Here is a 27774-nt window from a genome sequence, read left to right on the forward strand (position 1 = left end):
AAGGGATTAGAATTTTTAGGTAACTCATGGAATTGTTTGGAGTATTACAAGACAGGGGGCATCTAACTTGCCAGAAACAATGACCACACCATATATAGTTCTAGTATTAGGTGGGCGCCACCTATGCTCCTGCCTGTACTGAGTAGCAAGTAGCAGGGATCAGACTGAACTGCAGTTGCTTCCACCATCATCCTGAACCAAGAAGGCAGCTTCCCCTGCAAAAGTAGAAGCTCTGAGCAGTCTCTTCCCTTACATTTCTCACTTCTCAAGCAAAGTCTTGTGTGGATATTCCCATCATTTGAGACCTGGTCACATGTTTGCAGTTTAGCTGCAAAGGACGTAGCAATTTGATTCTCAGCTTTCAAACTGGGGGCTGAGATTTGTAATGTGAGAAGTTCTCAGTAGAGAAAGGCTTTCTGAGAGATTATGGGGTAATCACAGATATGACACATGTCTACCAGAGCTGCCTAGAATTTCTCTGTGGATGAACCATGATTGATTAAGCTAATATTTCAAATGATGGACCTCTGGGTGTTTTCAAATCTGTATCTTAGATGATGCATATTTAATAACCTTGTAGATAATGTCATTTTGCTTGTGTAAAGTGCAATGTGAATTCCTAAAATTCCTAGAGGTAGAATTGCTAGATCCAAGGTTTGATTATAATTTTTTAATTGTAATTTTTATGGATGTTGCTAAATGGTCTCTGGATGTTACACTGTTCTGTTCTTCCATTGACAGTATACAGGTTCCTGTTTTTTTTGCCTAGAGTCTTTTCCCTGTTCAGGTCCCATCTGAGTCAGGGTCACAGGCTGGGTTTTCCCCACTACTTGGGTGAGTTTTGGCCTTGGGCCAAGAATGCTGACAAACCAGATCTGGGGTCATAACCTCTGTCATTCATTCATTCATCTATCAATTAATTATCTTGACTGGATTTGGTCTATAATTTATTATAGGCTCTGGTCCCAAATTAAATGGCATCTTGGGGGAATCTAAAAGATAATCTAATTTCCAAAAAATGGTTTGCAACTTGGGAGTAGCTTATATGTTGGGAGATCTTAGATTATTATGTGCTCACAAATGCATAAGGATGTCTTCAAAGAATGGTTATGAAGAGTTATAACACCTTTTCTTTTTAAAACTAAAAAGCAAATAAGTGAAATAAGACAAATACTGCATGATATCACTTATATATGGAATCTGAAAAAAGAAGACAAATGTTGAACTTATAGAAACAGAAAATGGAATGATGGTTGCCAAGGATGGTAGGGTGGGGGAAATAGTGGGAGTTGTTATTGAAAGGGTATAAATTTTCAGCTCTAAGATGAATGAGATCTGAGGATCTGCTGTATAATATATAATATGGTGAAGTGAAAGTCACTCAGTTGTGTCCAACTCTTTGTGACCCGATGGACTACACAGTCAGTGGAATTTTCTAGACCAGAATACTAGAGTGGGTAGCTTTTCCCTTCTCCAGTGGATCTTCCCAACCCAGGGATTGAACCCAGGTCTTACGCATTGCAGGTGGATTCTTTACCAGTTGAGCCACAAGGGGAAGCCCAGGAATACTGGAGTGGGAAGCCTATTTCTTCTCCAGTGGATCTTCCCAACCCAGGAATCGAACCGGAGTCTCCTGCATTGCAGGCGGATTCTTACCAACCAAGCTATCAGGGAAGCCCTATAATATGGTGACTGTAGCTGATAATGGTATTGTATAATTAAAATTTGTTTAGAGAGTAAAACTTAAGTGTTCTCACACATACACAAAAGGTAAATATGAGAGGTGATGAATGTATAAATTAACTCGATAGTGGAAATCCTTTCACAGTCTATATGTACATCAGATCATCACATTGGTCATTTTACATATATGACAATTTTGTCAATTATACCATCTCAGTAAGGCAGGCAAAAGCAAAATCCTATTTTTAGTATGTGAATTATTGCATAGATTTTGCTTGTATCTGAAATACGCTCCAGTTGGTTGCTGTGGAAGTTTATAGTAATGTAGGAAGCCCTAGTTCAAAAGCTTCTGAAAATTTTAAACAAATGTATATAAATGGGTGGAAAATGGGGGGATACAAGTGTGTTCTTTTCCTCTAGTAGAAGTGTTCACTGTTTAAGTTGGTATTTACTTAGTGCCACTAATTATTTTAGGAAAATACCTTGCTACATGTCTTTGAGTGTATCCACAGGATGTCATGTATAACTCCGGGAGGCAGTGTCTCATCAGGGACTGGTAACCCTTTCTCTGAAGGGTCTGGTAGTAAATATTAGGCTTTGAGGGTCAAGAGACAAAATTGAGGGTACTGTATAGGTACTCATATAACAAGAGAGAAAACAAATTTCCTCAGAGCTTTTATTGACAAAATTAAAAATATAATAATTGAATACAGGTTTTTTATTTTTTTTCAGGAGAGTAATACAGATCTACTAGTAAGAAGCATGGAATTCTTATTTTGGAGATAACATTTTGTCTCATAGGATTCAAAGTTTAGTGTTCCCTACCATCAAATTGACTGCAAATGTTCATCTGTAAAAACCATATAAGACTAGGCAGTGGGCCAGATCTGGCCTATGAACATCAATTTTCCAACCCCTGATGTAATGGAAAAGCCTTTGCATTTGGACCCAGGCACATAGAGGTTTGCGTGCTGGCTCTGAACTTGTGACCTTGAACACGTCAGTTAACTTTCTGAGTTGTGGCATTTATTTGTGCATAAACTGGAGGTAATGACAGCTGTGGAATAAATATCTTCCTATCTTTGTTATTTTTTTTTTGTTAAGATTCTAGTTCTGTAGATGCTGATGTCATTTAGCTAAACTTACTTGGAATTAGTATTGAGCAGAGTCAAAAGTCAGTTTGTCAGGGAATAGAATTTTCAAAAGTTCTCAATGTATTATGTGAAAACATGTTTTTCCAGTGGAGAGATCTAGCAGTCACCATCTTAACCAAGTGGCCAAGCTTAGCAATTAGTGGTGGGATGTTCTGAAATTATGTACCCCTCACTGATGTATACCTCTTTCTATACCATGACGTCACCGTGTGGTGTCCTTGCCAGAAAAGTTTGACTTGAATGTTATCCCAAGGAGACAGAAACTCAAAATGTGGGATATTCTGCAGGACAACTGGCCTGAGCTCTTGAAAAGATTCAGTGTCTTGAAGAACAGGGTGAGATTGTTCTAGATTGGGGAAAGACCATGGAAACATAAGATAAAAATGTAATGCATGAACATTAAGTCCTGGATGGGAGAAAGGAAATTGTTCTGTGGACCATTTTTAAGACAGTTGAGAACATGAGAGTATGGACCATACAGTGTGATTATACTGTTGACTTCCTCAGATGTGGTGATGGTATAGGAGATAGTCCTGTTTTGAGAGGTGGCTCAGTGGTAAAGAATCCACCTGCCAGTACAGGAGACACAGGAGACATGGGTTCAATCCTTGGGTCGGGAAGATCCCCTGGAGGAGGAAATGGCAACCCACTCCAGTTTTCTTGCCTGGAAAATCCCATGGACAGAGGAGCCTGGTGGGCTGCAGGTCGTGAGATCTCAAAGAGTTGGACATGACTTGGCGACTAAGCATGCAATAAACTATTTAGAGGTCTGAGAGGGAGGATAAAGGAGGAAGGGAGCAAAAGTAAGTTGGGGGAGGATAAGAGAGAGAAAAGAGTGAGTTGTTTTGTTCAGTGCAGCTCACTTCCTGACTTGGCACTGAGTGCAGCGTTTTCAGTGGGATGGTGCCCAGGACACTTTAATAAGTACTTTTAGGTATTAGTAGGCTTCCGTGTCTGAAGTCACACCTGAGCATTGAATGTCTGTCCTCTCTTTAATGGGGTGAGGGTTTGGCTTAGGCATGTGCTGTGGCACCTCATGTTGGGTGATCAGACATGGGGATTCATATTTTCTTCGGTGGCTCACCCAGGTCCCTCTGGATTGAAAGTCCCTTTTGATATTTAGAATATATACATGAATAGGAAAGGAAAATCCAGGATAGTGAACCTGACTCTTCAGCTATTTTCTGAGAGGCTCAGGTACAACTTACAAGCTTGTGCTTTAAATTCTCTTTATGTCTGTTTTGAGGGTGCCAGTGTGTGGGCTGTCATCTTCTGGAGGTATGCTAAGCAGAAGGAGGCTGGAGGTAGAAGCTTACAGTGCATCTTGAGGGCTCTGAGTGGCTGGAGCATTGCTGAGGTGTCCTTGGCTGTGAGATTGAGGACAAGGGGTAGAGGCCAAGGACCAGGGCAGAGTGCAGTGCAGGCTGCTTCTCATGCTCTGAGCCTGACCAGTCTGTTCTAGCTATGCAGGAAGGGGACAGAGCAGCTAATATGCTGTTATATTCCTGCAGGAGCTCTTCAGGCTCTCTAGTGTTAAGATGACTAAAGCTCATTTAGCAGCCACTTGTAAAAGTAATTACAAGATAAGAGAAAGAAGAGCATTCTGCTACTATGTGCTATGAAAACTAATTAATTCAACAAACATTTATTGAGCAGCTGAATATGTAGTGAGAACCCTAAAGTATGAGTCCTGGGGGATACCTGTGATAAAAGATACACTTTTTACCTTGTGCTGGGCACTTGTGGGGTAGAGGAAAGAGATGGAGTACAGTGAAGACAATGACCAGAATACTGATTTTGCTGTGTTACAAGGCTAGTGATATGATAGAAAAGTAGTGAGGACAATGAGAGTGAAGAAAACATTCCATGTGGAATTTAGTATGGTTCCAAAGGTAAGGTTGGTCTTGAGGTGATTTGAAGAAAGAGTCTGGTGGGTGGGAGGCATCCAGCTTCCAGGTGGGAGACATGGCAGGTGCCCAGAGGCCTGCCTGGCTGTCCTGTATTGAGAGACCTGTTAGCATCTGGGGTGGCTGAAGTTTTGGATACAGAGTGGGGAGGAGACAGACATGGGTGGGCTTGTTGGAAAGGTAGTTTGGGCCAGATGAGAGGACCTCAAAACTGTGCTCTGGGTTTTATAGGAAAGGGCATGAGGAACTCCAGAAGCCTGTTTGAGTTGGGAGTAGTCTTGTTTCAATAAGATATGGAGGGAATGTGGAGGATGGTGTGTGAGGTTGCAGAAGTCTGGGGACACGACTTGAAGTAGTAGATGTGTGAGCAGAGACCCTGAACTTGGCCAGCTGTGGTGGAGAGAGAATAGAAAATAGGGGTCCACTAGTGTTCTCGGAGCATTCTTTCAACCCCTCCCACCAGGACTTTGGATTTTTAAATCTCTCTAAGGAAGTCTTTAAAAATACTTGAAAGAGAGAAGCTTATTCAAACCTTTGAACAGTTTTGAAAACTTATTACATTTCAGCTTGGAAAGAAAGTATTATTTCAGGCAAGCCGGCGTGGACTGATTACTCAGCATAGCCACTTAATCTTTCAGAATTAGGTAGGAGGGAAGCTATTTTAGTGGCCTTCCATCTTCTTCCAGAACTTTGTCCAGGTTCCTCCCAAATGGCCGATGAGTTTTTCTGATGCATATCCAGCACTCCAACAGTTGAGTGTGCATATGTACGCTGTGAGGAAGTTGATTTCATCCATTTCTGTTTTTTTCATCTTTTGCCGTCCACCTGAGAAAACAAACATGAGTCCATAGATTCTTGTTCTGCATTAGAAATGTCCACAATGTGTAACTTAAGATGGGTCCAGCTGAGAGGGTTGCAGTTTTGGAATTTAGACTAAAGAAGAGGAGTGGAATCTTTCCATTTTTTCTTTATTTTGAGAAAAATTTGGCAACTGGGACTGTTTGAAGGAGCAGTTATATAAAATATCCCCTGTTAATTGAGTATCTGGGGTAAGGTACTGCCATTTTTTCTTTAGATTGCATTAAAACATTTCTACCCACAATTTAGAGCTTTTCCGTGGAGAATTTAGAATTAGAACATTTTGAACCTCAATAAAGAAAAAAACAGAATTAACCTACTTTTTGGAATGAGAAGTCTCAGGTTTATGAGGCTCCATATATAAGTTCCAAAGGCCTATAATTTATCTTCTTTGCTGCTTGAATATTTCAGAGAGTTCTTGGCATGTCTTTCAGACAAAGAGAAAGAAAGGTGACCTATGTATGGGCTTACCTCATTTATGTGTGTATCTTCTACGATGGCTACAAAGTAGTGCTTCTACTGGTATATGGCAGCTAAGGGCAGATTCCAAGGTAAATGAGGCAGTTTACTAATGTGAGATTTGGGTGTTAGTCTGAAAGTACCATAGTGAATGTTTTAGCAGAAATTTCAATGACCTTTAGTTAAGAACTTTTCTAGTTCCATGTGGTAGATATGGTAAAGGACTAACTGAAGGTTACCTTGATAATAAATTAACACTGACTGAACTATGGTTGTTAAATTGTTTCCATACCAAGGATCATAATTTATCAATATTAGGAATTATTTTACAAGACAGCTGTATTGATGATGTTGGTTTTTTCCATGTATAGGCAAGCTTGTATCTGAAGGTGTGTAATTTATTTATTCACAATAAGGAATGTATTGTAAAACTCAATTACATTTTATTTGTAAGCTTTGCTTCATTCACTTGATTGAGCATTTTTTGGACTGTATCCTGGGTGTCTATCGTTGCACTAGGAGCTTGGTAGAAGTTAGCCCTTGCCCTAGGAGAGAAAAATTTTAATGGGAGGGAAAGATAAACAGATAATTATAATATGTGATAAGTGTTGAAATAGACATTAAAATGCTTGAAAATGGAGAATTTCAAATGTCTACAAAATATGCAGTAGGAGGGACTTCCCTGGTGATCCAGTGGTTGAGAAACACGTGTATACCTGTGGCGGATTCATGTTGATGTATGGCAAAACCAATACAATATTGTAAAGTAATTAACCTCCAATTAAAATAAATAAATTTATATTTAAAAAATAATAAAAAAAAGAAAGAATCCACCTGCCAATGCAGGGGGCACAGGTTAAATCCCTGGTCTGGGAAGATCCTACATGCCTCACAGCAACTAAGCCCATGCCACACAACTACTGAGCTCACGTGCCAAAACTACTGAGCTCATGTGCTTCAGCTACTGAAGTCCACACTCCTAGAGCCTGAGCTCTGCAACAAGAAAAGCCATCTCAATAAGAAACCCATGTGCCACAACTAGACAGTAGCCCCCACTCACTGCAACTAGAGAAAGCCCATGTGCATCAGTGAAGATCAAGCACAGCTAAAAAAAATAAAATAAATAAACTTAAAGAAATACACAGTAGGAGAATGAATCTTCACGAATCTATCACCCAGCTTCAGTCATCTGCAACTCTTGATAATACTTGTTTCACCCATAGTCTTCACTTACTCCTTTCCCCTCATTTGTTTTGGAACGTATGCAAGATAATAATATATCATGTAATAGACATTTATAGATATTTGAATAATCAGAGTGTATACTGGGAAAATAGACTATACCTGGGGACTTGGGAAGAAGCTATAGAGCCTGTAACATTTGAGTTTAATCTAGTAGGGAGGGAGAATGTTCCAGGTCCAGGATGGAACTCAACAATTATTGAACATTGCTAAGCATTATATCAGGCTTCCCTGGTGCCTCAGTGGTAAAGAATTCACTTGCCATGCAAGAGAGGCAGGTTTGATCCCTGGTTTGGGAAGATCCCCTGGAGAAGCAAATGGCAACCCACTCCAGTATTCTTGCCTGGGAAATCCCATGGATTGAGGAGCCTGGTAAGCTGCAGTCTATGGGGTCCCAAGAGAGTTGGACATGACCTAGTGACTAAACAACAACAAAGCATTATAGTAGGTTCATTTAGTACATTATTTATTTTTTCCCTCATACTCTTATGGGAGTGACAGTATCTATTTTATATTTGAGGAAACTAGATTTCAGCCTGACCAACCTTGACTTCAAGGCTATTTAGTTCCCCATCTTGTGTACTGTGTGCACTAGGCACAGAAGTGTAAAAGGGCAAGATGTTTTTAGGAAAGCAAGAGAAGATGAATGCAGCTATAGAATTGTGACCACGTGTGTGTGTGTGTGTGTCAAGAGGTGAAACTAGAGAAGCTGCTCAGGGCCAGGTTGTGAAGGAACTTTAGTGCTATGCTATGAAGATAAGAGTTTTGTCCTGAGGGTGGTGAGGATCCAGGCTGAGATGTCTTTCAGCCTGAGAACAGTATTGTCAGCTTTTAAAAGGCAGATATGTAGGCACTATGGAGGATGAACTGGAATTGGAAAATCTGCTGAGGGGAGACTGGTTCAAGCAAACTGTTCAACCACTGTTTATTAAGCATAAAGAATGTGCTGGGCAAAGAAACTAATGAGCAAGACACATCTTCCTATTTCATAGAGCTTAGCCTAGTGGAGAGTTAGTCACACGCAGATAGATGGCTTATTGTGATGTAATTTATTTTTTTACTTTTTATAAATATTTTTTGGCTGCACCACTTGGCCTGTGGGATCTTAGTGCCTGACTTTTTTGTTGAGAGAAGAACACCAACTATTGGAATAAAGTTAAAGAAGAAAAAAAAGAAACCTGTCCCTGCTTTATGCTAATTTGTGTGAATTTTGCCAAAAATTAAAATCTGTCATGATGGCCAAGTGAGACATTAGGAAGGAATTAAGGTGTTGCAAATGAGAAGATAGGCTTGATTTGGTAGATGGTTCTGTTATAGAATCGACTGGATGTGATTAACATTGAAAATAAGTTTCTGATTTAAGGTATGGTATGGTTGATGCCAACAGCTGAGGCGAGGGTTGCTGGAAGATCAGCAGGTTCAAGGTTATGTGAGGAGGGGCAAATGAGTACGGCTTATTTATATTATGTCTGAGATGGCTTAGGGTATCCACGTAGAGATGTCCAGTAGGGTTTTGGAAAACTGCATGAAGTATCCGAGTTGTTAGGTTTGGAGAGAGTGATTTGGTGATCATTAGCATTTCTGTATGGTCATTGACGCCTGGGAAAGAATGAGATTACCAAAGAGCAGTGATTCTCAGCTTTGGCTGCACTTTAGAATTACCTTGAGAGCGTTACAAAAATACCCATGCCTGGGCTGCACTACTGAGTAATTAAAGCAGAATCTTTGGAAGTGGAGACTAGGTCCCTTTTTATTTTCAAAATCTACTGAAGTTATTCTAATATGCAGCTAGAATGGCAACAAAATAAACAAGTGGGCCGAAAAATTAGATGATCGCATGTTTATTGAATGGACACTATTGTTGGCACTGCTACTTTAACTTACATGAGGTGAGTACCTGTTTACACTTAAGGGAAGACTGAGGCACAAAAGGTAAGTAACTTGCCTTAGGTTATACAGGCAGCCGATTGGTGCTAAGGCAGGGATTCACACCTAAGTCATTTACTCCAAGAACTGTTCTTTATACCATAACATTCTATTGCTTCTCCACTCAAGAATCAATCTGAGAGGGTTGAGAGTTTTGGAATGGCAGTGTGAAAAACTCAGCAGATCTTCCTCCCAGTGAAATAACCTCTCAACTGTAAAAATTATAAAGGACAATCATTTAAAGTCTCTGGAAATTGGCCTGAAGACATACAGCAAATGTAGAAACATTTATTCAAGAAAATCTACTAAATCTTAGTAAGAACAGTGAGCCAGCAGCCTTTGGGCCATGACCTCATCCTTTCCCAACCCCCATCAGTTCCATGCAGTGGAGGACTCTTCTTGGTGAGTATAGCTGAGAAGATAGGACTTACCCCTCTAACTGTAGCTCCTAGTGGAGCAGTAGACAGTAGCCTACTGGAAGTACCAGAAGGAGAAAGAGAGAGGGACAGAAAAATATTTGAAGAAATAATGGTCGCAAGATAACCCAGTTTGATGATAAACAGTAGTCTTCACAACCAAGAAGCCCAGCTCTGTCCTTTCAACGGCTGGCAGTCTTACTATGACTGCAGGCTGGGGATGTCTGCAATACAGTGAAAATGCCCAGAGTAGGAGTGAAAGAGAATGGAAGTAAGGCCAGTTAAAATGCCACAAAACTCACCATTCTTCCTGAGATTAGGCTGTTTTTCTTGAATAACATCACTGCACCCAACCCCGCCCCCGCCCAAAGCTGCAAACTTTTGGTCAATTTCCAGAGTTCTGTCCATTTTAGTTAGTTTCTCATTGTTCTGATGGAGGAGAGCATTTTTGGTGACCCTTATGCTGCTATTTTTTGCTTACATCCTAGTTGAATTTTTATTGTAATTTTCTTAAGATTACTTAGTGGCTGCTTATAGTTTGTTCTGAAAGCATTTGTGATATTTTGGAAATTATTGGAATAATTATTTTTCCTGTAATTATTGGAAATCTAAATCTAAAAGTAATTATTGGAAATCTAAAATTCCATCCATAAGGAACCAACTAATAATAATAAAAAATGCACAGTATATCTTTATAGCAGAATATTATGCAGTTGTTAAAGCAACGTGGTAATTTTAATTGTGCTGATAGAGAAGAATAGTCAAGGGATAATACTAAATGAAAAACAAGTCCTAAAATAGTATGTGATAGTCTATTTGTATAAAGTTTGATTAAACAACAGGAAAAACACAGGTGTGTACTACATATATGCAGAGAACATTTCTAGAAGAAATATGTAATATTTTCCTCTGGGACATAGGAAGGGAGGGTACTTCTTAGTTCTTTATCCCCACTTAGTATTATTTGAATTTTGGAGTATCTTTTACTTAGAAATAACTTTAAAGAAGTCATTGTATGTTTACTTTGTTATTTTAAACTACCAGTAGGACATATCATGTTAGTTTAAGGTCTACAAGTGATAAAGATTGCAATATTTTGATAATAATATTTGTGTATGTAGTACTTTTTTTTGTTTCCTTGAGGTGTGCACTCAAGATGTAATTTTGATGCTTAGGAAATCAGTTTGCTTGAGAACTTTAAAAAAATAATGAACTCACTTTTAATTTCGATCAACTGGGATAATCCACAAATAATGGTGATGACTAAACTGTTCTCTTTTCACCTTCGTGACTTTCTAGACTCTGTACATTACAGTCCACCCCCTGAAAAAGCCACTCTTTTGTAAGAAGATTAACAGCCATCCTTTGCCACTTTTATTTTTATCTTTGAAAGAGGAGGAATAATCACCTAGTTCTGAAACATCATGCGTGGGTAGAATTGAATTACCCAAATTGAAAACCTCCCTGCAAGCTAGAGGATGAAGAATCCCACCAGCGTATACACATAGGCTCTCCAGGGACTTTTTGATTATTTACCCCGTGAAATCCTTGAGATTTCATAATCTATCTTGTCTCATTTTCCCATTATGAAATGGAATTTTCAGCATCCCTTCTCTTGTCTGTTTCCAGATCACAGAATTGTGTGGTGCCAAGCGGGTTGGTTATTTTGGTCTGACACAGTTTTACGTTGCCCTGAAATTAATTGCTGCGGCACAGTCTGGCCTCCCTGTGCGGATAGAGAGTATTAAATGTGGTAAGTATCTCCCATTTATACATTCTGTCATCCATGACAGTTTTTTTTTTTTTTTTTTTTTAACGAGAACCATTTTTGTCATAAAAAAGAGACCTGGGTTTAAGGCCTGTTCTGTAAGCGTTTGTGGAATTTTTTGTGTCTTCTTCCATCTCTTCTATAAAATAAGACTTACCAGGTGTCTTAGTTTTCTTTTTTTTAATGAGAAAAAATTCAGAGAGTGACCTGAGCGAGTCTTTTATCTGACTTGCCATTAAAAACAGATTTTGTTCTTTAGCTGAGAAAGATTGGGACAAGGGTTCTAGAACCTGTGGCAAAATAGTTAAGACTCTGTTTAATTTTCCACTTGAGGAATCTATTGTTTAAGGTTCTATGAGGGACAAGGAACTGAGTAACGAGGAGAGTTTGAGTGGCACTGCCCCTTCTCTCTCTCTTCTGTTCTTGCCAGGCATGTCAAGTATGATTATCTTTTAATCTCTCAATTCCCAAAGCCCTATTAAGTACTTGGGGGCTATTTTTCGTAATGAATTTATCTTCTCAGAGTTTTTATTTATCATTTTCTTATCTTGCTATTCCTGCCCCAAACCCACCACATACTTGAGCACTTTTCATGACTTAAACCAAAAGCAAAGCCCCAAGCTCTTAGCATCATTTGCCCTGCTTCAGTACTGGTTTTTACCAAGCTGTTTAAAGAACATGATTATTCAGTGGATGTGCTGAGGTCTTTTGTTAGTTCACTGTGATATGAATTACTTTCCTGTGTCTACACAGCTATGCAGGAACTTTGCCTTTTTCCTCATTTTGAGATAAAAATCACCCAACTATTCCTATCTGTTCTGTGAAGTCCCTGGTGGATCTTTGTGTGGGCTCAGGATTTATGGTTAGTCCATGGTAACCTTGTAGCTCCAAATAGCAGAGAAGATTCTGGTAAATTGACTATAGAAAACAAAGCTTTTTTACACTAACCATCAGGAAGCTGCAATCATCCTGCTAATCTTTATTAAAGGCTTAGTGTGTGCCAGACACTATATCATTTAGTCCTCATGACATTTACCTAAACTAGATAATTGTGTCAATTTGAATTGCTTAGAATAAGCTGTGATAACAAGTACCGCTGAAATGTCAGTGCCTTAATGGAACAAAGGCTTGCATACTGCTTTGCAGTGGGTCAGGGTGACCCTCCAGGGCAGCTGCCCTCCATGTGTTGGCTCTGTGATCCTGGCAGCTTTATCCTGTGGCACCTCCAACACAGCACCTGTTCCTGTAATTGCCACAACAGAGGAATAGTTTCTCAGCCTACCAGTTAAATGCTTTGGCCTGGATGTGACTCAGGTTACTGCTGCTCACAGTGTATTGGCCAGAACTTGGCACATGGTTCTACTGACATGCAGAGCAGGCTTTGGGGGATGTAGTTCCCTCATGTGCCTGCAAGTAGAGGAGACTGGATGTGGGTGAACTCTGAAAGTCTCTATCCTGGTGCTGTTATTATCCACATTTTACAGATGTGAAAATGGAAGTGTAGGGGAATTAAGCAACTTGCCTAAGGATGTTAGGTTCTAACCAGCTCCAGCCAGGATCTCAGCCTCCATTTCCCAGGCTTTTTATTGTTATGCATAGTAGCCTCTTCTGGATGATTTTTTCTGTTTAGTAAGGTCCTGATTCTAATCTGTAAATCTGGAATGTTTCCTGAACAGGAAAAAAAAAAAAAAACCTGACCCCCAAAGCATCCCTCAGTATTATATAATTTGGTTCCTTGAAATAGATTTCTTGATGGAGTGTAATTTCAGTGGCTGGTTTGGTGTCTGTTGGTCAGTGTTTGCTGTTCAGAGTTATAGCTCACTGAATTTTGATTTGTGGTAGGCACTGAAAGTTTTCATTCCATTATAAATGATCATTAATCTTTATTATAGTATCTCCCAACGTCATCTTCTGGAAGAGTTCAGAGCTTCTTTGTCGTATAAAAGAATAAACTTCTGACACCTTTGTTGCTTGTATTTGGTTAGACTGAAATCTTTTACCTGATCTGTGCTTAGATCTATAGCTTAATTTCCTGGGGATGGGGGAGGGGGTGTAAGGGGTGGATTGTCTAAATTATCACTTGTATAAGGGTTTAACCCTTTTCCCAAATATGAGGCTTTCTCCATTTTACAAATCCTGATGCTGCTTTTTACCACTGAGGGTTTAAGTATTCAGTTCAGTTCAGTTCAGTTCAGTCACTCAGTTGTATCCGACTCTTTGTAACCCCATGAATCGCAGCATGTCAGGTCTCCCTGTCCATCACCATCTCCCGGAGTTCACTCAAACTCACGTCCATTGAGTCGGTGATGCCATCCAGCCATCTCATCCTCTGTTGTCCCCTTCTCCTCCTGCCCCCAATCCCTCCCAGCATCACAGTCTTTTCCAATGAGTCAGCTCTTCGCATGAGGTGGCCAAAGTACTGGAGTTTCAGCTTTAGCATCATTCTTTCCAAAGAACATCCAGGGCTGATCTCCTTCAGAATGGACTGGTTGGATCTTTTTGCAGTCCAAGGGACTCTCAAGAGTCTTCTCCAACACCACAGTTCAAAAGCATCAATTCTTCGGCACTTGGCTTTCTTCACAGTCCAACTCTCACATCCATACATGACCACAGGAAAAACCATAGCCTTGACTAGATGGGCCTTTGTTGGAAAAGTAATGTCTCTGCTTTTCAATATGCTATCTAGGTTGGACATAACTTTCCTTCCAAGGAGTAAGCATCTTTTAATTTTATGGCTGCAGTCACCATCTGCAGTGATTTTGGAGCCCCCCAAAATAAAGTCTGACACTGTTTCCACTGTTTTCCCATCTATTTGCCATGAAGTGATGGGACCAGATGCCATGATCTTCGTTTTCTGAATGTTGAGCTTTAAGCCAACTTTTTCACTCTCCTCTTTCATTTTCATCAAGAGGCTTTTTAGTTCATCTTCACTTTCTGCCATAAGGGTGGTGTCATCTGCATATCTGAGGTTATTGATATTTCTCCTGGCAATCTTGATTCCAGCTTGTGCTTCTTCCAGCCCAGCATTTCTCATGATGTACTCTGCATAGAAGTTAAATAAGCAGGGTGACAGTATACTGCCTTGATGTACTCCTTTTCCTATTTGGAACTAGTCTGTTGTTCCATGTCCAGTTCTAACTGTTGCTTCCTGACCTGCATATAGGTTTCTCAAGAGGCAGGTCAGGTGGTCTGTATTCCCATCTCTTTCAGAATTTTCCACAGTTTATTGTGATCCACACAATTCTGGATTTTATTCCTTCATTTAAAGGTTTTTTAAATAAGTTACTTGCAATCAGCGCATGTTGAGTAAGGATGAGTGCAAGACTGGGCCAAACTTTGAGCTGCTATTTAGCATTTTCCAATTTTTTGCTTGAAATCGATTAGCTTAGTGTTTGATGACACACACCTTGAAGGTGAAAGAGAATGCCCTCTGAGAGCCTAATCTGAAAGACCTATCACACAGGGAGTTGTGGGTCCTTTCAGTCCTTCTTCTGTAAGAGTCATTGAGTGGCATGTGCCTGTGTGTATGTGTGCCTTTAACCCCTAGTCTTTCCCATTTTGCTAAATACCTCTACCATATGCAGTTGCTTAAGCCAGGAACTTAGAAGACGTTCTTGATTTCCTCCTTTCCCTCCCTCACAATATAATCCATCAGAAGTCCTGCCAATATGGGTGAATTCTATGAAAAATTTAGAGAAGAGCTAACACCTATCCTATTCAAACTCTTCCAGAAAATTGCAGAGGAAGGCAAACTCCCAAACTCATTCTATGAGGCTACCATCACCCCGATACCAAAACCAGACAAAGATACCACAAAAGAAGAAAACTACAGGGCAATATCACTGATAAACATAGGTGCAAAAATTCTCAACAAAATTCTAGCAAACAGAATCCAACAACATATTAAAAGGATCATACATCATGACGAAGTGGGCTTTATTCCAGGGATGCAAGGATTCTTCAGTATTCACACATCAATCAATATGATATACCATATTATCAAATTGATAGATAAAAACCACCTGATTATCTCATTAGATACAGAGAAAGCCTTTGACAAAATTCAACACCCATTTATGATAAAAACTCTGTAGAAAGCAGGCCTAGAAGGAACATACCTCAACGTAATAAAAGCCATATCTGACAAACCCACAGCAAACATTATCCTCAATAGCGAAAAATTGAAAGTATTTCCACTAAAATCAGGAATAAGACAAGGGTGCCTACTCTCACCACTACTATTCAACATAGTTTTGGAAGTCCTAGCCACAGCAATCAGAGAATAAAAAGAAATAAAAGGAATCCAAATTAAAACTCTCACTGTAGATGACATGATCTTCTACATAGAGAACCCTAAAGATACCACCAGAAAATTACTAGAGCTAATCCATGAATATAGTAAAGTTGCAGGATAAAAATTAATACACAGAAATCCCTTGCATTCCTATACACTAGCAATGAAAAAACAGAGAAACTAAGGAAACAATCCCATTCACCATTGCAACAAAAAGAATAAAATACTTATAAATAAATTTACCTAAAGAAAAAAAAGACCTAATACATAGAAAACTATAAAACACTGATGAAAGAAATCAAAGAATACAGAGATAGATGCAGAAATATACCACGTTCATGGATCAGAAGGATCAATATAGTGAAATGAGTATACTACCCAAAGCAATCTATAGATTCAATGCAGTCCCTATCAAGCTACCAACAGTTTTTTTCAAAGAACTAGAACAAATAATTTCACAATTTGTATGGAAATACAAAAAAAACTCGAATAGCCAAAGCAATCTTGAGAAAGAAGAATGGACCTGGAGGAATCAACCTTCCTGACTTCAGACTATACTACAAAGCTACAGTCATCAAGACAGTATGGTACTGGCACAAAGACAGAAATGTAGATCGATGAAAGAAAATAGAAAGCCCAGAGATAAATCCACACACCTATGGACACCTTATCTTTGACAAAGAAGGCAAAAATATACAATGGAGAAAAGACAGTCTCTTTAACAAGTGGTCCTGGGGAAAAGTGGTTAGGCACATGTAAAAGAATGGAACTAGAACGCTTTCTAACACCATACACAAAAATAAACTAAAAAATGGATTAAAGATCTAAATGTAAAACCAGAAATTATAAAACTCTTAGAGGAAAACTTAGACAAACCACTCTCTGACATAGATCACAGCAGGATCCTCTATGACCCACCTCCCAGAGTAATGGAAGTAAAAACAAAAATAAACAAATGGGACCTAATTAAGCTTAAAAGCTTTTGCACAAGGAAGAAAACTATAAGCAAGGTGAAAAGGCAGCCTTCAGAATGGGAGAAAATAATAGTAAATAAAACAACTGACAAATAATTAATCTCCAAAATATACAAGCAGCTCATGCAGCTCAATACCCAAAAAAAACCCCCAAACAACCCAAGCAAAAATGGGCCAAAGAACTAAACAGACATTTCTCCAAAGAAGACATACAGATGGCTAATAAACACATGAAAAAATGCTCAACATCACTCATTATTAGAGAAATGCAAATCAAAACCACAATAAGGTATCATCTCATGCTGGTCAGAATGGCCGTCATCAAGAAGTCTACAGACAGTAAATGCTGGAGAGAGTGTGGAGAAAAGGGAACCCTCTTACACTGTTGGTGGGAATGCAAACTGGCACAGCCACTATGGAGAACAGTGTGGAGATTCCTGAAAAACTGGAAATAGAACTGGCATACAACCCAGCAATCCCACTGCTGGGCATACACACCGAGGAAACCAGAATTGAAAGAGACACATGTACCTCAGTGTTCATTGTGGCACTGTTTACAATGGCTAGGACATGGAAGCAACCTAGATGTCCATTGGCAGAAAATGTACCACAACTTTCTGATCCAGGAAGTGGGATGATTGAGAGAATAGCATTGAAATGTGTATTACCATATGTAAAATAGATGACCAGTGCAAGTTCAATGAGTGAAGCAGGACATCCAAAGCCTGTGCTCTGGGGCAACCTGGAGGGATGGAGTGGGGAGGGAGGTGGGAGGGGGGTTCGGGAGGGGGGTTCACGATGGGGGCACACATGTGCACCTGTGGCTGTTTCATGTCAGTGTATGGCAAAAACCATCACGATATGTAAAGTAATTATCCTCCAATTAAAATAATTAATTTTTTAAAAAGTTCTGCCAGTCTCATTGCTTGTTTCCTGCATCTTTCTACCTCTGCTAAATGAGGCCACCTGCAGCCACTTTCGTGAGTGCCACAATGGTTTTGTCATTAGTTTCTTGGACTTTTCTCTTTTCTACTCCGGTCTCTTTCCCCACGTAGCACTAAAAGTAGCTTTTTCAAAATAGATTATTTTATATAGCTCCTTGAAACTCTCCCTGTGTTTGCTTATTGTACATAGCACAAAGTTCGAAGTCCCTACAGTTATCTGTAAGGCCTTACATAATCTAGTCTCTGCCTACTACCCCTCCTCATTTCAAATATCTTTTCTTTCTTGTAATCTGTCCCCCAGCCTTACTGGTTGTGTATCCATTTCTGGGCCACCTCTTTCCTACTGCAGGAAAGAGCATGTTATGTCAAGATCTTGGGTTGCTAGTGGTCTGTTCTCCATCCTCTCCTTCCAGGGCTGCATCTCCTCCTCACCCTTTAGGGTTCCAAGGCTGTCCCTGACACCCTATCTAAAGTATGTCCTGTCAAATTAATTCATTAACAAAGGAACCAGCGTATAGTAGAGCTGGTTCAAGAAAATGTAGGAAAGTCAGAAGTATTTATAGTCACGGAAAGAAAGAATGCTGGAATAAGCTTGCTAAATTACGTACAAAATTGATTAATGCCCTACATAAAAATAAAACTGTAACTGGGTTATTATACTCTTTTGTAAGATAAAATTCATTTGCACTGCTATCAGAAAAGAAGTGTTTGTTATCCAGCAAATTTTCCACAAGTTAATATCACCCTTTCAGAATTGTAAAATGCTTCATCAAGAGTAAATAGTAACTTAAAAGCATTCATCCCTAGGGAATTAGGTAATCCTTGGATGGGCCTATTAGTGCTGGATAATGTGACAGTCCCCTCCTTGCTTAATTCTCTCACTGCCTGCTCCTTCATAGCTCTTTTGTTAGGGTTTGTAAGTACTCCTTTACAGGTTTGAGTAATTTTTTGGCTATCTTCCTCAGCAGTCTGCACATCTAGGGGGAAGGGAGGAGCCTCTGGTAACCCCTGTACTGAGGGGCCTTGTTGGTGCTCAGGGCATGTTTGTTGAATGAATACATGAAGACCCAAATGCCTGGGCATGGGGAGTGTCTTAATCATCTGTCACTCTTTTTAACACAAACATTTGGAATTCACGTTCACCAGGAACTTCTGAGGGATGCTTACAGAAGTCATCTCTCTTAGGCATTGGTTCCCAACCTTGTATGCACTTGAGAATCATCTGGATAACTTTAAATGCAAAATAAAAACTACAGGAACCTGGGACTACCTGCAGATATGTGGCTTTAGCACAAGGATTTTCAGAGCACCCCAGGTGATTCTTCTGTGGAGCCAGGGTTGAGAGTGACTTCTAAAGACAGTCAAGTGGAGTATCTTCAAGAGCTTTGCTTAAGCTCTGAGTACAGATTTGGTCACATTAGGGCCCAAACTGGAGAGAGGCAAGAGGCACCCAGGGTGTATAACTGTAGGGGATGTATAACTTTAGGGGTTCTAGCTCCCTGGACCCTGCAAGTGCTGACTCTGACTTTCCAGGGCCCTGAGAGGGAGTACCTCAAGTGCTAGCCCCAGGCTTTTCTCTAGCCTCACCCTAGTGGGAGCTGGGGTAATGCTGTTGGGAAAGCTAACTTAGGAGGGCAAAAGGTGGTACTGGGGTGAAGTTCAAGGCTGGCAGAGAGTTCCTGAGGAGGAAACCATGTGTGAACATTTGTGCTGGGAGCAAACCTTCCTGCTTTCCAAAGACAGGCCAATAGGAAGTGTGAGGACTGAGGGAAGGTGTAGCAGGGTCTAGAGTAGTGTTTTGAAACTTTATCGTGCCATGGCCCCTTTGACAGTGTGAAACCTGTGAACCCCTTCTTGGAGCAATTTAAAAAAATTATTGGAATATAGTTGCTTTATAATGTTGTGTTAGTTTTTGCTGTGCAGGAAGGTGAATTAGTCATATATATATACGTATATCCTGGTGGCTCAGATGGTGAAGAATCTGCCTGCAATGTGGGAGACCTGGGTTTGATCCCTGGTTTGGGACGATCCCCTGGAGAAGGGAAAGGCTACCCACTCTGGTATTTGTGCCTGGAGAATCCCCACGCACGGAGAAGCCTGGTGGACTGCAGTCCATGGATCACAAAGAGTTGGACACGACGAGCGACTAAGCACACATACATATATCCAGTTTTTTAGATTTCCTTCCCATTTAGGTCACCACAGAGCACTGAGAGAGTTCCCTGTGCTATAGATTAGGCTCTCATTAGTTATCTATTTTAACATAGTTCAGTTCAGTTGCGTTCAGTCGCTCAGTTGTGTCTGACACTCTGTGACCCTATGGACTGCAGCATGCCAGGCCTCCCTGTCCATCGCCAACTCCCAGAGTTTACTTAAACTCATGTCCCTTGAGTTGGTGATGCCATCCAACTATCTCATCCTCTGTCGTCCCCTTCTTCTCCTGCCTTCAGTCTTTCCCAGCATCAGGGTCTTTTCCAGTGAGTCAGCTCTTCGCATCAGGTGGCTAAAGTATTGGAGTTTCAGCTTCAGCATCAGTCCTTCCAATGAACATTCAGGACTGATTTCCTTTAGAATGGACTGGCTGGATCTCCTTGCTGTCCAAGGGACTCTCAGCAGTCTTCTCCAACACCACGGTTCAAAAGAATCAATTCTTCAGTGCTCAGCTTTCTTTATAGTCCAACTCTCACATTCATACATGACTACTGGAAAAACCATAGCTTTGATTAGATGGACCTTTGTTGGCAAAGTAATGTCTCTGCTTTTGAATATGCTGTCTAGGTTGGTCATAACGTCTCTTCTAAGGAGTAAGTGTCTTTTAATTTCATGGCTGCACTCACCATCTGCAGTGGTTTTGGAGCCCGTCCAAAAAGTCTGTCCCTGTTTCCATTGTTTCCCCATCTATTTGCATGAAGTTATGGGACCAGATGCCATGATCATAGTTTTCTTAATGTTGAGCTTTAAGCCAACTTTTTCACTCTCCTCTTTCACTTTCATCTAAAGATTCTTTAGTTCTTCTTCACTTTCGATCATAAAAGTGGTGTCATCTGCATATCTAAGGTTATTGATATTTCTCCTGGCAGTCTTGATTCCTGCTTGTGTTTCATCCAGTCCAGCATTTCTCATGATGTACTCTGCATAGAAGTTAAATAAGCAGGGTGACAATATACAGCCTTGGTGTACTCCTTTCCCTATTTGGAACCAGTCTGTTGTTCCACGTCCAGTTCTAACTGTTGCTTTCTGACCTGTGTACAGATTTCTCAAGAGGCAAGTCAGGTGGTCTAGTATTCCTATCTCTTTCAGAATTTTCCACAGTTTATTGTGCTCCACACAGTCAAAGGCTTTGGCATATTCAATAAAGCAGAAATAGATGATTTTCTGAAACTCTGTTGCTTTTTTCTTATGATCCAGTGGATATTGGCAATTTGATCTCTGGTTCCTCTGCCTTTTCCAAACCCAGCCTGAACCTCTGGAAGTTCATGGTTCACGTACTGTTGAAGCCTGGCTTGGAGAATTTTGACCATTACTTTACTAGTGTGTGAGATGAGTGCAATTATGTGGTAGTTTGAGCATTCTTTGGCATTGCCTTTCTTTGGGATTGGAATGAAAACTGACCTTTTCCAGTCCTGTGGCTACTGCTGAGTTTTCCAAATTTGTTGGCATATTGAGTGCAGCACTTTGACAGCATCATCTTTTAATATTTGAAATAGCTCAACTGGAATTCCATCACCTCCTTGTTTTTAGTGATGCTTCCTAAGGCCCACTTTACTTCGCATTCCAGGATGTCTGGCTCTAAGTTGGTGATTACACTATCGTGATTATCTGGGTCATGAAGATCTTTTTTGTATAGTTCTTCTGTGTATTCTTGCCACCTCTTCTTAATGTCTTCTGCTTCTGTTAGGTCCATACTATTGCTGTTCTTCATTGTGCCCATCTTTGCATGAAATGTTCTGTTGGTATCTCTAATTTTCTTGAAGAGATCTCTAGATTTTCCCTTTCTATTGTTTATCTCTATTTGTTTGGCTTGATTGCTGAGAAAGTCTGTCTTATCTCTCTTTGGTATTCTTTGGAACTCTGCATTCAAATGGTTCCTTTTCTCCTTTGCCTTTGGCTTCTTTTCTATTCACAGCTCTTTGTAAGGCCTCCTCAGACAACCATTTTACCTTTTTACTTTTCTTTTCCTTGGGGATGATCTTGGTCCCTGCCTCCTGTACAGTGTCACGAATCTCAATCCATAGTTCTTCAGGCACTCTGTCTATCAGATCTAATCCCTTGAATCTATATGTCACTTCCACTATATAATTGTAAGAGATTTGATTTAGGTCATACCTGAATGCTTTTTCAAATCCTGAAAGATGATGCTGTGAAAGTGCTGCACTCAATATGCCAGCAAATTTGGAAAACTCAGCAGTGGCCACAGTCCTGGAAAAGGTCAGTTTTCACTCCAATCCCAAAGAAAGGCAATGCCAAAGAATGCTCAAACTACTGCACAATTGTACTCATCTCACATGTTAGTAAAGTAATGCTCAAAATTCTTCAAGCCAGGCTTTAGCAATACATGAACCATGAATTTACAGATGTTCAAGCTAGTTTTAGAAAAGTCAGAGAAACCAGAGATCAAATTGCCAGCATTCGCTGGATCATCGAAAAAGCAAGAGAGTTCCAGGAAACCATCTATTTCTGCTTTATTGACTATGCCAAAGCCTTTGACTGTGTGGATCGCAATAAACTGTGGAAAATTCTGAAAGAGATGGGAATACCAGACCACCTGACCTGCCTCTTGAGAAACCTGTATGCAGGTCAGGAAGCAACAGTTAGAACTGGACATGAAACAACTGACTGGTTCCAAATAGGAACAGGAGCACGTCAAGGCTGTATATTGTCACCCTGCTTATTTAACTTCTATGCAGAGTACATCATGAGAAACGCTGGGCTGGGAGAAACACAAGGTGGAATCAAGATTGCCGGGAGAAATATCAATAACCTCAGATATGCAGATGACACCACCCTTATGGCAGAAAGTGAAGGAACTAAAAAGCCTCTTGATGAAAGTCAAAGTGGAGAGTGAAAAAGTTGGCTTAAAGCTCAACATTAAGAAAACTATGATCATGGCATCTGGTCCCATCACTGCATGGCAAATAGATGGTGAAACAATGGAAACAGTGTCAGACTTTATTTTTTGGGGCTCCAAAATCACTGCAGATCGTGACTGCAGCCATGAAATTAAAAGACGCTTACTCCTTGGAAGAAAAGTTATGACCAACCTAGATAGCATATTGAAAAGCAGAGACATTACTTTTCCAACAAAGGCCCATCTAGTCAAGGCTATGGTTTTTCTAGTGGTCATGTATGGATATGAGAGTTGGACTGTGAAGAAAGCCAAGTGCCGAAGAATTGATGCTTTTGACTGTGGTGTTGGAGAAGACTGCTGAGAGTCCCTTGGACTGCAAGGAGATCCAGCCAGTCCATTCTGAAGGAGATCAGCCCTGGGAATTCTTTGGAAGGAATGATGCTAAAGGTAAAACTCCAGTACTTTGGCCACCTCATGCGAAGACTTGACTCATTGGAAAAGACTGTGATGCTGGGAGGGATTGGGAGCAGGAGGAGAAGGGGACGACAGAGGATGAGATGGCTGGATGGCATCACTGCCTCGATGGATGTGAATCTGAGTGAACTCCGGGAGTTGGTGATGGACAGGGAGGCCTGGCATGCTGCGATTCATGGGGTCACAAAGAGTAGGACATGACTAAGTGACTGAACTGAACTGAACTGAATGTTCTAGTGGTTTCTCCTACTTTCTTCAATCACGTCTGAATTTGGCAATAAGGAGTTCATGATCTGTGCCACAGTCAGCTCCTGGTCTTATTTTTGCTGACTGTATAGAACTTCTTCATCTTTGGCTGCAAAGAATATAATCAGTCTGATTTCAGTATTGGTCATGTGTGAGTCGGTGATGTCCATGTGTAGAGTCTTCTCTTGTGTTGTTGGAAGAGGGTGTTTTCTATGACCAGTGTGTTTTCTTGGCAAAACTCTGTTAGTCTTTGCCCTGCTTCATTCTGTACTCCAAAGCCAAATTTGCCTGTTACTCCAGGTATTTCTTGACCTCCTACTCTTGCATTCCAGTCCCCTATAATGAAAAGGACATCTTTTTTGGGTTTTAGTTCTAGAAGGTCTTGTAGGTCTTCATAGAACCGTTTAATTTAGTTTCTTCAGCATTACTGGTTGGGGCATAGACATTATACATAGTAGGATATGTATGTCAATACCAATCTCACATTTCATCCCATCCCCATTTCCCCCTTGGTATCCATATGTTTGTTCTGTAAATCTGTGTCTCTATTTTGGAGTCATGTTTTAAATGTGTACAAAGTTGTAGGATTATAAAGGATAACAATTACAACTGACCCTTGAACTACTCGAGAGTTCCTTCAGTCACTAGAGCATGGCAGGCTCCCCTATCCTTCATTATCTCTTGTAGTTTGTTCAAATTCATGTCCATTGAGTCAGTGATGCTATCTAACCATGTCATCCTCTGCTGCCTACTTGTCCTCCTGCCCTCAATCTTTCCCAACATCAAAGTCTTTTTCCAGTGAGTTGGCTCTTTGCATCAGGTGACCAAAGTATTGGAGCTTCAGCTTTAGCCTCATTCTTTCCAGTGAATATTCAGGGTTGATTTCCTTTAGGACAGACTAGTTTGATCTCCTTGCAGTCCAAGGGACTCTCGAGAATCTTCTCTAACACCACAATTCGAAAGCATCATTTTGTTAATGCTCAGCCTTCTTTATGGTCCAATTCTCACATCCATAGATGGCTATTGGAAAAACCATATTCAAAAGCATCAGTTCTTTGATGCTCAGCCTTCTTTATGGTCCAATTCTCACATCCATACATGGCTATTGGAAAAACCATATTCGAAAGCATCAGTTCTTTGATGCTCAGCCTTCTTTATGGTCCAGTTCTCACATCCGTACACAGCTATTGGAAAAACCATAGCTTTGACTATACAAACCTTTGTCAGCAAAGTTATGTTTCTGCTTTTTAATACACTGTCAGTGTTTTTCATACTGGAGCAGATGTCCAGTAGTAGCTGGTTTGTAGTGTTTTTGTGAGCATAAAATTGGGTAATCCTTTGGCCAGGCATCTAAACTGTGCTGTCTCATATGGTAGTCACTAGTCCTGTGAAACTGGCTATGGAGCATTTAAAATGTGTCTAGTGCCAGTGAGAAATTGAATTTTAATTAAATCAACAATTTAAATTACTTAAAATTTAAATTAAAAGCTCAAGTAACGTAAAATGTTTTTCCATTAAATGAAACTTTTTTGGTTTAGTAAGACTATGTTTTATTTTAAGCACTGTATTGTATAAGACAGGTGTCAGCAAACTTTTCCTGTAAAGGGGTAGGTAGTGTATATTTTAGGCTTTGTGAGCTATATGGCTTTTATTGCAAATATCCAGCTCTGCTCTTGAACTGGGAAAGCAGAATGTGTAAACAAAAGAGCATGGCTGTGTTCCAGTAAAACTTTATTTATGGATATTGAAATTTGTATTTCATAATTTTTACATCATGAATTATTTTTCTTTTGATGTTTTCCAAGCATTCAAAAATGTAAAACCTATTGTTTTTTAATGAAAATACTATTTTTAAAAACTGAAGTATACTTTGATGTATAGTATTATATAAGTTACAGGTGTATGATATAGTGATTCACACATAGGTTTTAAAGATTATACTCCATTTATACTTATAAAATATTGGCTATGTTCCTTGTGTTGTATAATACATGCTTGTAGCTTATTTTGTACATAGTTTATACTTATACTACTACTATATAGTACTCATGAGCTATATGGAAATAGACAGCAGGTTGAATGTGGCTCATAGTTATATCTCAAGACTGATGAATTCATGTCTCTCAAAAGTAATTTATAAGACTGTGCACAGTAACTATGTTTATAATGACTCCAAACTGAAAACAACCCAAATGTTCATCACAGAGACTAGGTTTAAAAAATTTTAGTATATTCATAAAAGTGGATTACTCCATAGCAGTGAAAAAGAATGAACTATGTCTTTAGATGATTATGTTGTACATTGGATGATTATCACAAGATGTTACCAGAAAAGCTAGGCACAAAGATTAATATTGTATGATTCCATTATGTGAAGTTCTATAGTGGCAAAGGTAATCTGTGGATTTAGAAATTAGAGTACATTGCTCAGTGGGAGAAGGGGAGGTGATTAACTAGAAAGCAGTTTGGGTATTTGTTATGAGGTTATATATACATTTGTTAAAAGTCTTCAAATGAGGCTTCCTGGTAGCTCAGTGGCAAAGAATCTGCCTGCCAATGCAGGAGACACAGAATTGATCCGTGCCCTGGGAAGATCCCACATGCTGTCGAGCAACTAAGCCTATGCACCACAACTATTGAGCCTGTGCTCTAGAGTCTGGGAGCCACAACTGCTGAAGCCTGTGCTCCCTAGAATCTGTGCTCTGCAACAAGAGAATCCACTGCAATGAGAAACCCTTGATGCAACTAGAGAAAAGCCTGCAGCAATGAAGACCCAGCATGGCCAAAAATAAATAAATTTTTAAAAGTCTTCAAATTCTTAAGCTCTGTGTACATCATCATCATCCCTCCATACAAAATACTCCATACATAATTTAAGAATAAATCAATTATTTGTTGATTTTTAACATTATAGTATTTCTTAGTAAAATCTAGATCTCTGGCCATAGTGGTCCATATTGCTTCATAGCAACCATCAGCCAAACTGCTTTTCCAGTAGGGCAGCCAGTAGCCATACTACTGCAGCTCCTGAGTGCCTGAAATGTGGTGTATCTGAATTGAGGTCTGTGGTACAGGTAAGTACACATGGGGTTTAAAGCATTAGTCTGAAAAGAGAATGTAAACTGTTACATTAATTTTTATCTTGTTTACATGCTGTCATTGATAACATTGGATTAAAATTACTAAATTAATTTTACCTCTTTTTTTGCTTTTTTTTAAGTTGAAAAATTTTAGGTGTGACAGAACATACATAATATAAAATCATCTTAACCATTTTTAAGTATACAGTTCAGTAGTGTTAAGTATATCCACATTGTTATGCAACCAATCTGCCTACATTGCAAGGTGGAAACTCCACCCCCATTAAACAGCTCCCCGGTTCCCTTCCCTTCAGCCTCTGGCATCCACCGTTCTACCTTGTGTTTCCTTGAGTTTGACGATTGATCCGTCATGTAAGTGAAACCATGCAGTATTTGTATTTTTTCACTGGCTTCTTCACTTAACATTTTTTGTTGTTGTTAATGTAGCTACTATACAATTTACAATGATACATGTGACTGCGATTATATTTCTCAGTTCAGTTCAGTCACTCAGTCATGTCCAACTCTGTGACCCCATGGACTGCAGCATGCCAGGCCTCCTTCTCCATCACCAACTCCCGGAGTTTACCCAAACTCATGTCCATTGAGTCGGTGATGCCATCCAACTATCTCATCCTCTGTTGTTCCTTTCTCCTCCCACCTTCAATCTTTCCCAGCATCAGGGTCTTTTGAGGACAGTGCACAGCAGCTGCCTCTTTGTAATTAATCTTTTATTACTGCATTTATGCTGCTTATGTTTTTTATAATGAATTGAGGAGATTGATGTATTTCTAATATTCATGACTCCATCAAACATGGGAAAACAAAGGATTTTTCCCTTAGAGGATCACATGTTTAAAAAAGCAGAGACATAATTTTCTTTGTGGAAGGGAAAAATAGTCATTTCTATTTAATATACAAAGCATTTCTGTGTTCAAAGAATACAACCTAAGACACCATTATGAGACAAATGATTGCTGTGCTCATTGTGTCCTTGGCCCCTGTCAGTATTTTATTTGAACTCTTAATTTGTTTCCTGTGTGCTAATTTAATTCAGTTTGGGAGAAAAGATTCTAACCAATTATTGCAGATAGATCTTCTCCTGTGATTACTTGACATATATCACTGGATAGTAGGTACTTTATTGATTAACTTTCTAATAAAGTGTTGCTATTAAATTTGTTGTACATATGACTATGAAGCAACATTTAGACTGAACGTTGACAAACTAGTTTTGCTTTTCACTTTTAAAAACCTTGTAGCATAAAAAAAATCTTACAC

The 27774-nt window shown here is 39.7% G+C and overlaps 1 protein-coding gene across 2 annotated transcripts in view; it reads left to right on the forward strand.

The window, feature by feature from the left end:
• REPS2 (RALBP1 associated Eps domain containing 2) overlaps positions 1-27774 on the forward strand; it is a 246918-nt gene that overhangs the window by 50128 nt on the left and 169016 nt on the right. For both annotated transcript variants that reach the window (XM_027963581.3, XM_027963582.3), the window contains exon 2: positions 11275-11398. In XM_027963581.3, the coding sequence (XP_027819382.1) occupies positions 11275-11398 (124 nt within the window). The remainder of the gene's footprint in view (positions 1-11274; positions 11399-27774) is intronic.

This window comes from Ovis aries, chromosome X, assembly GCF_016772045.2.
Source record: "Ovis aries strain OAR_USU_Benz2616 breed Rambouillet chromosome X, ARS-UI_Ramb_v3.0, whole genome shotgun sequence".
In the NCBI taxonomy this organism is placed as follows: domain Eukaryota; kingdom Metazoa; phylum Chordata; class Mammalia; order Artiodactyla; family Bovidae; genus Ovis; species Ovis aries.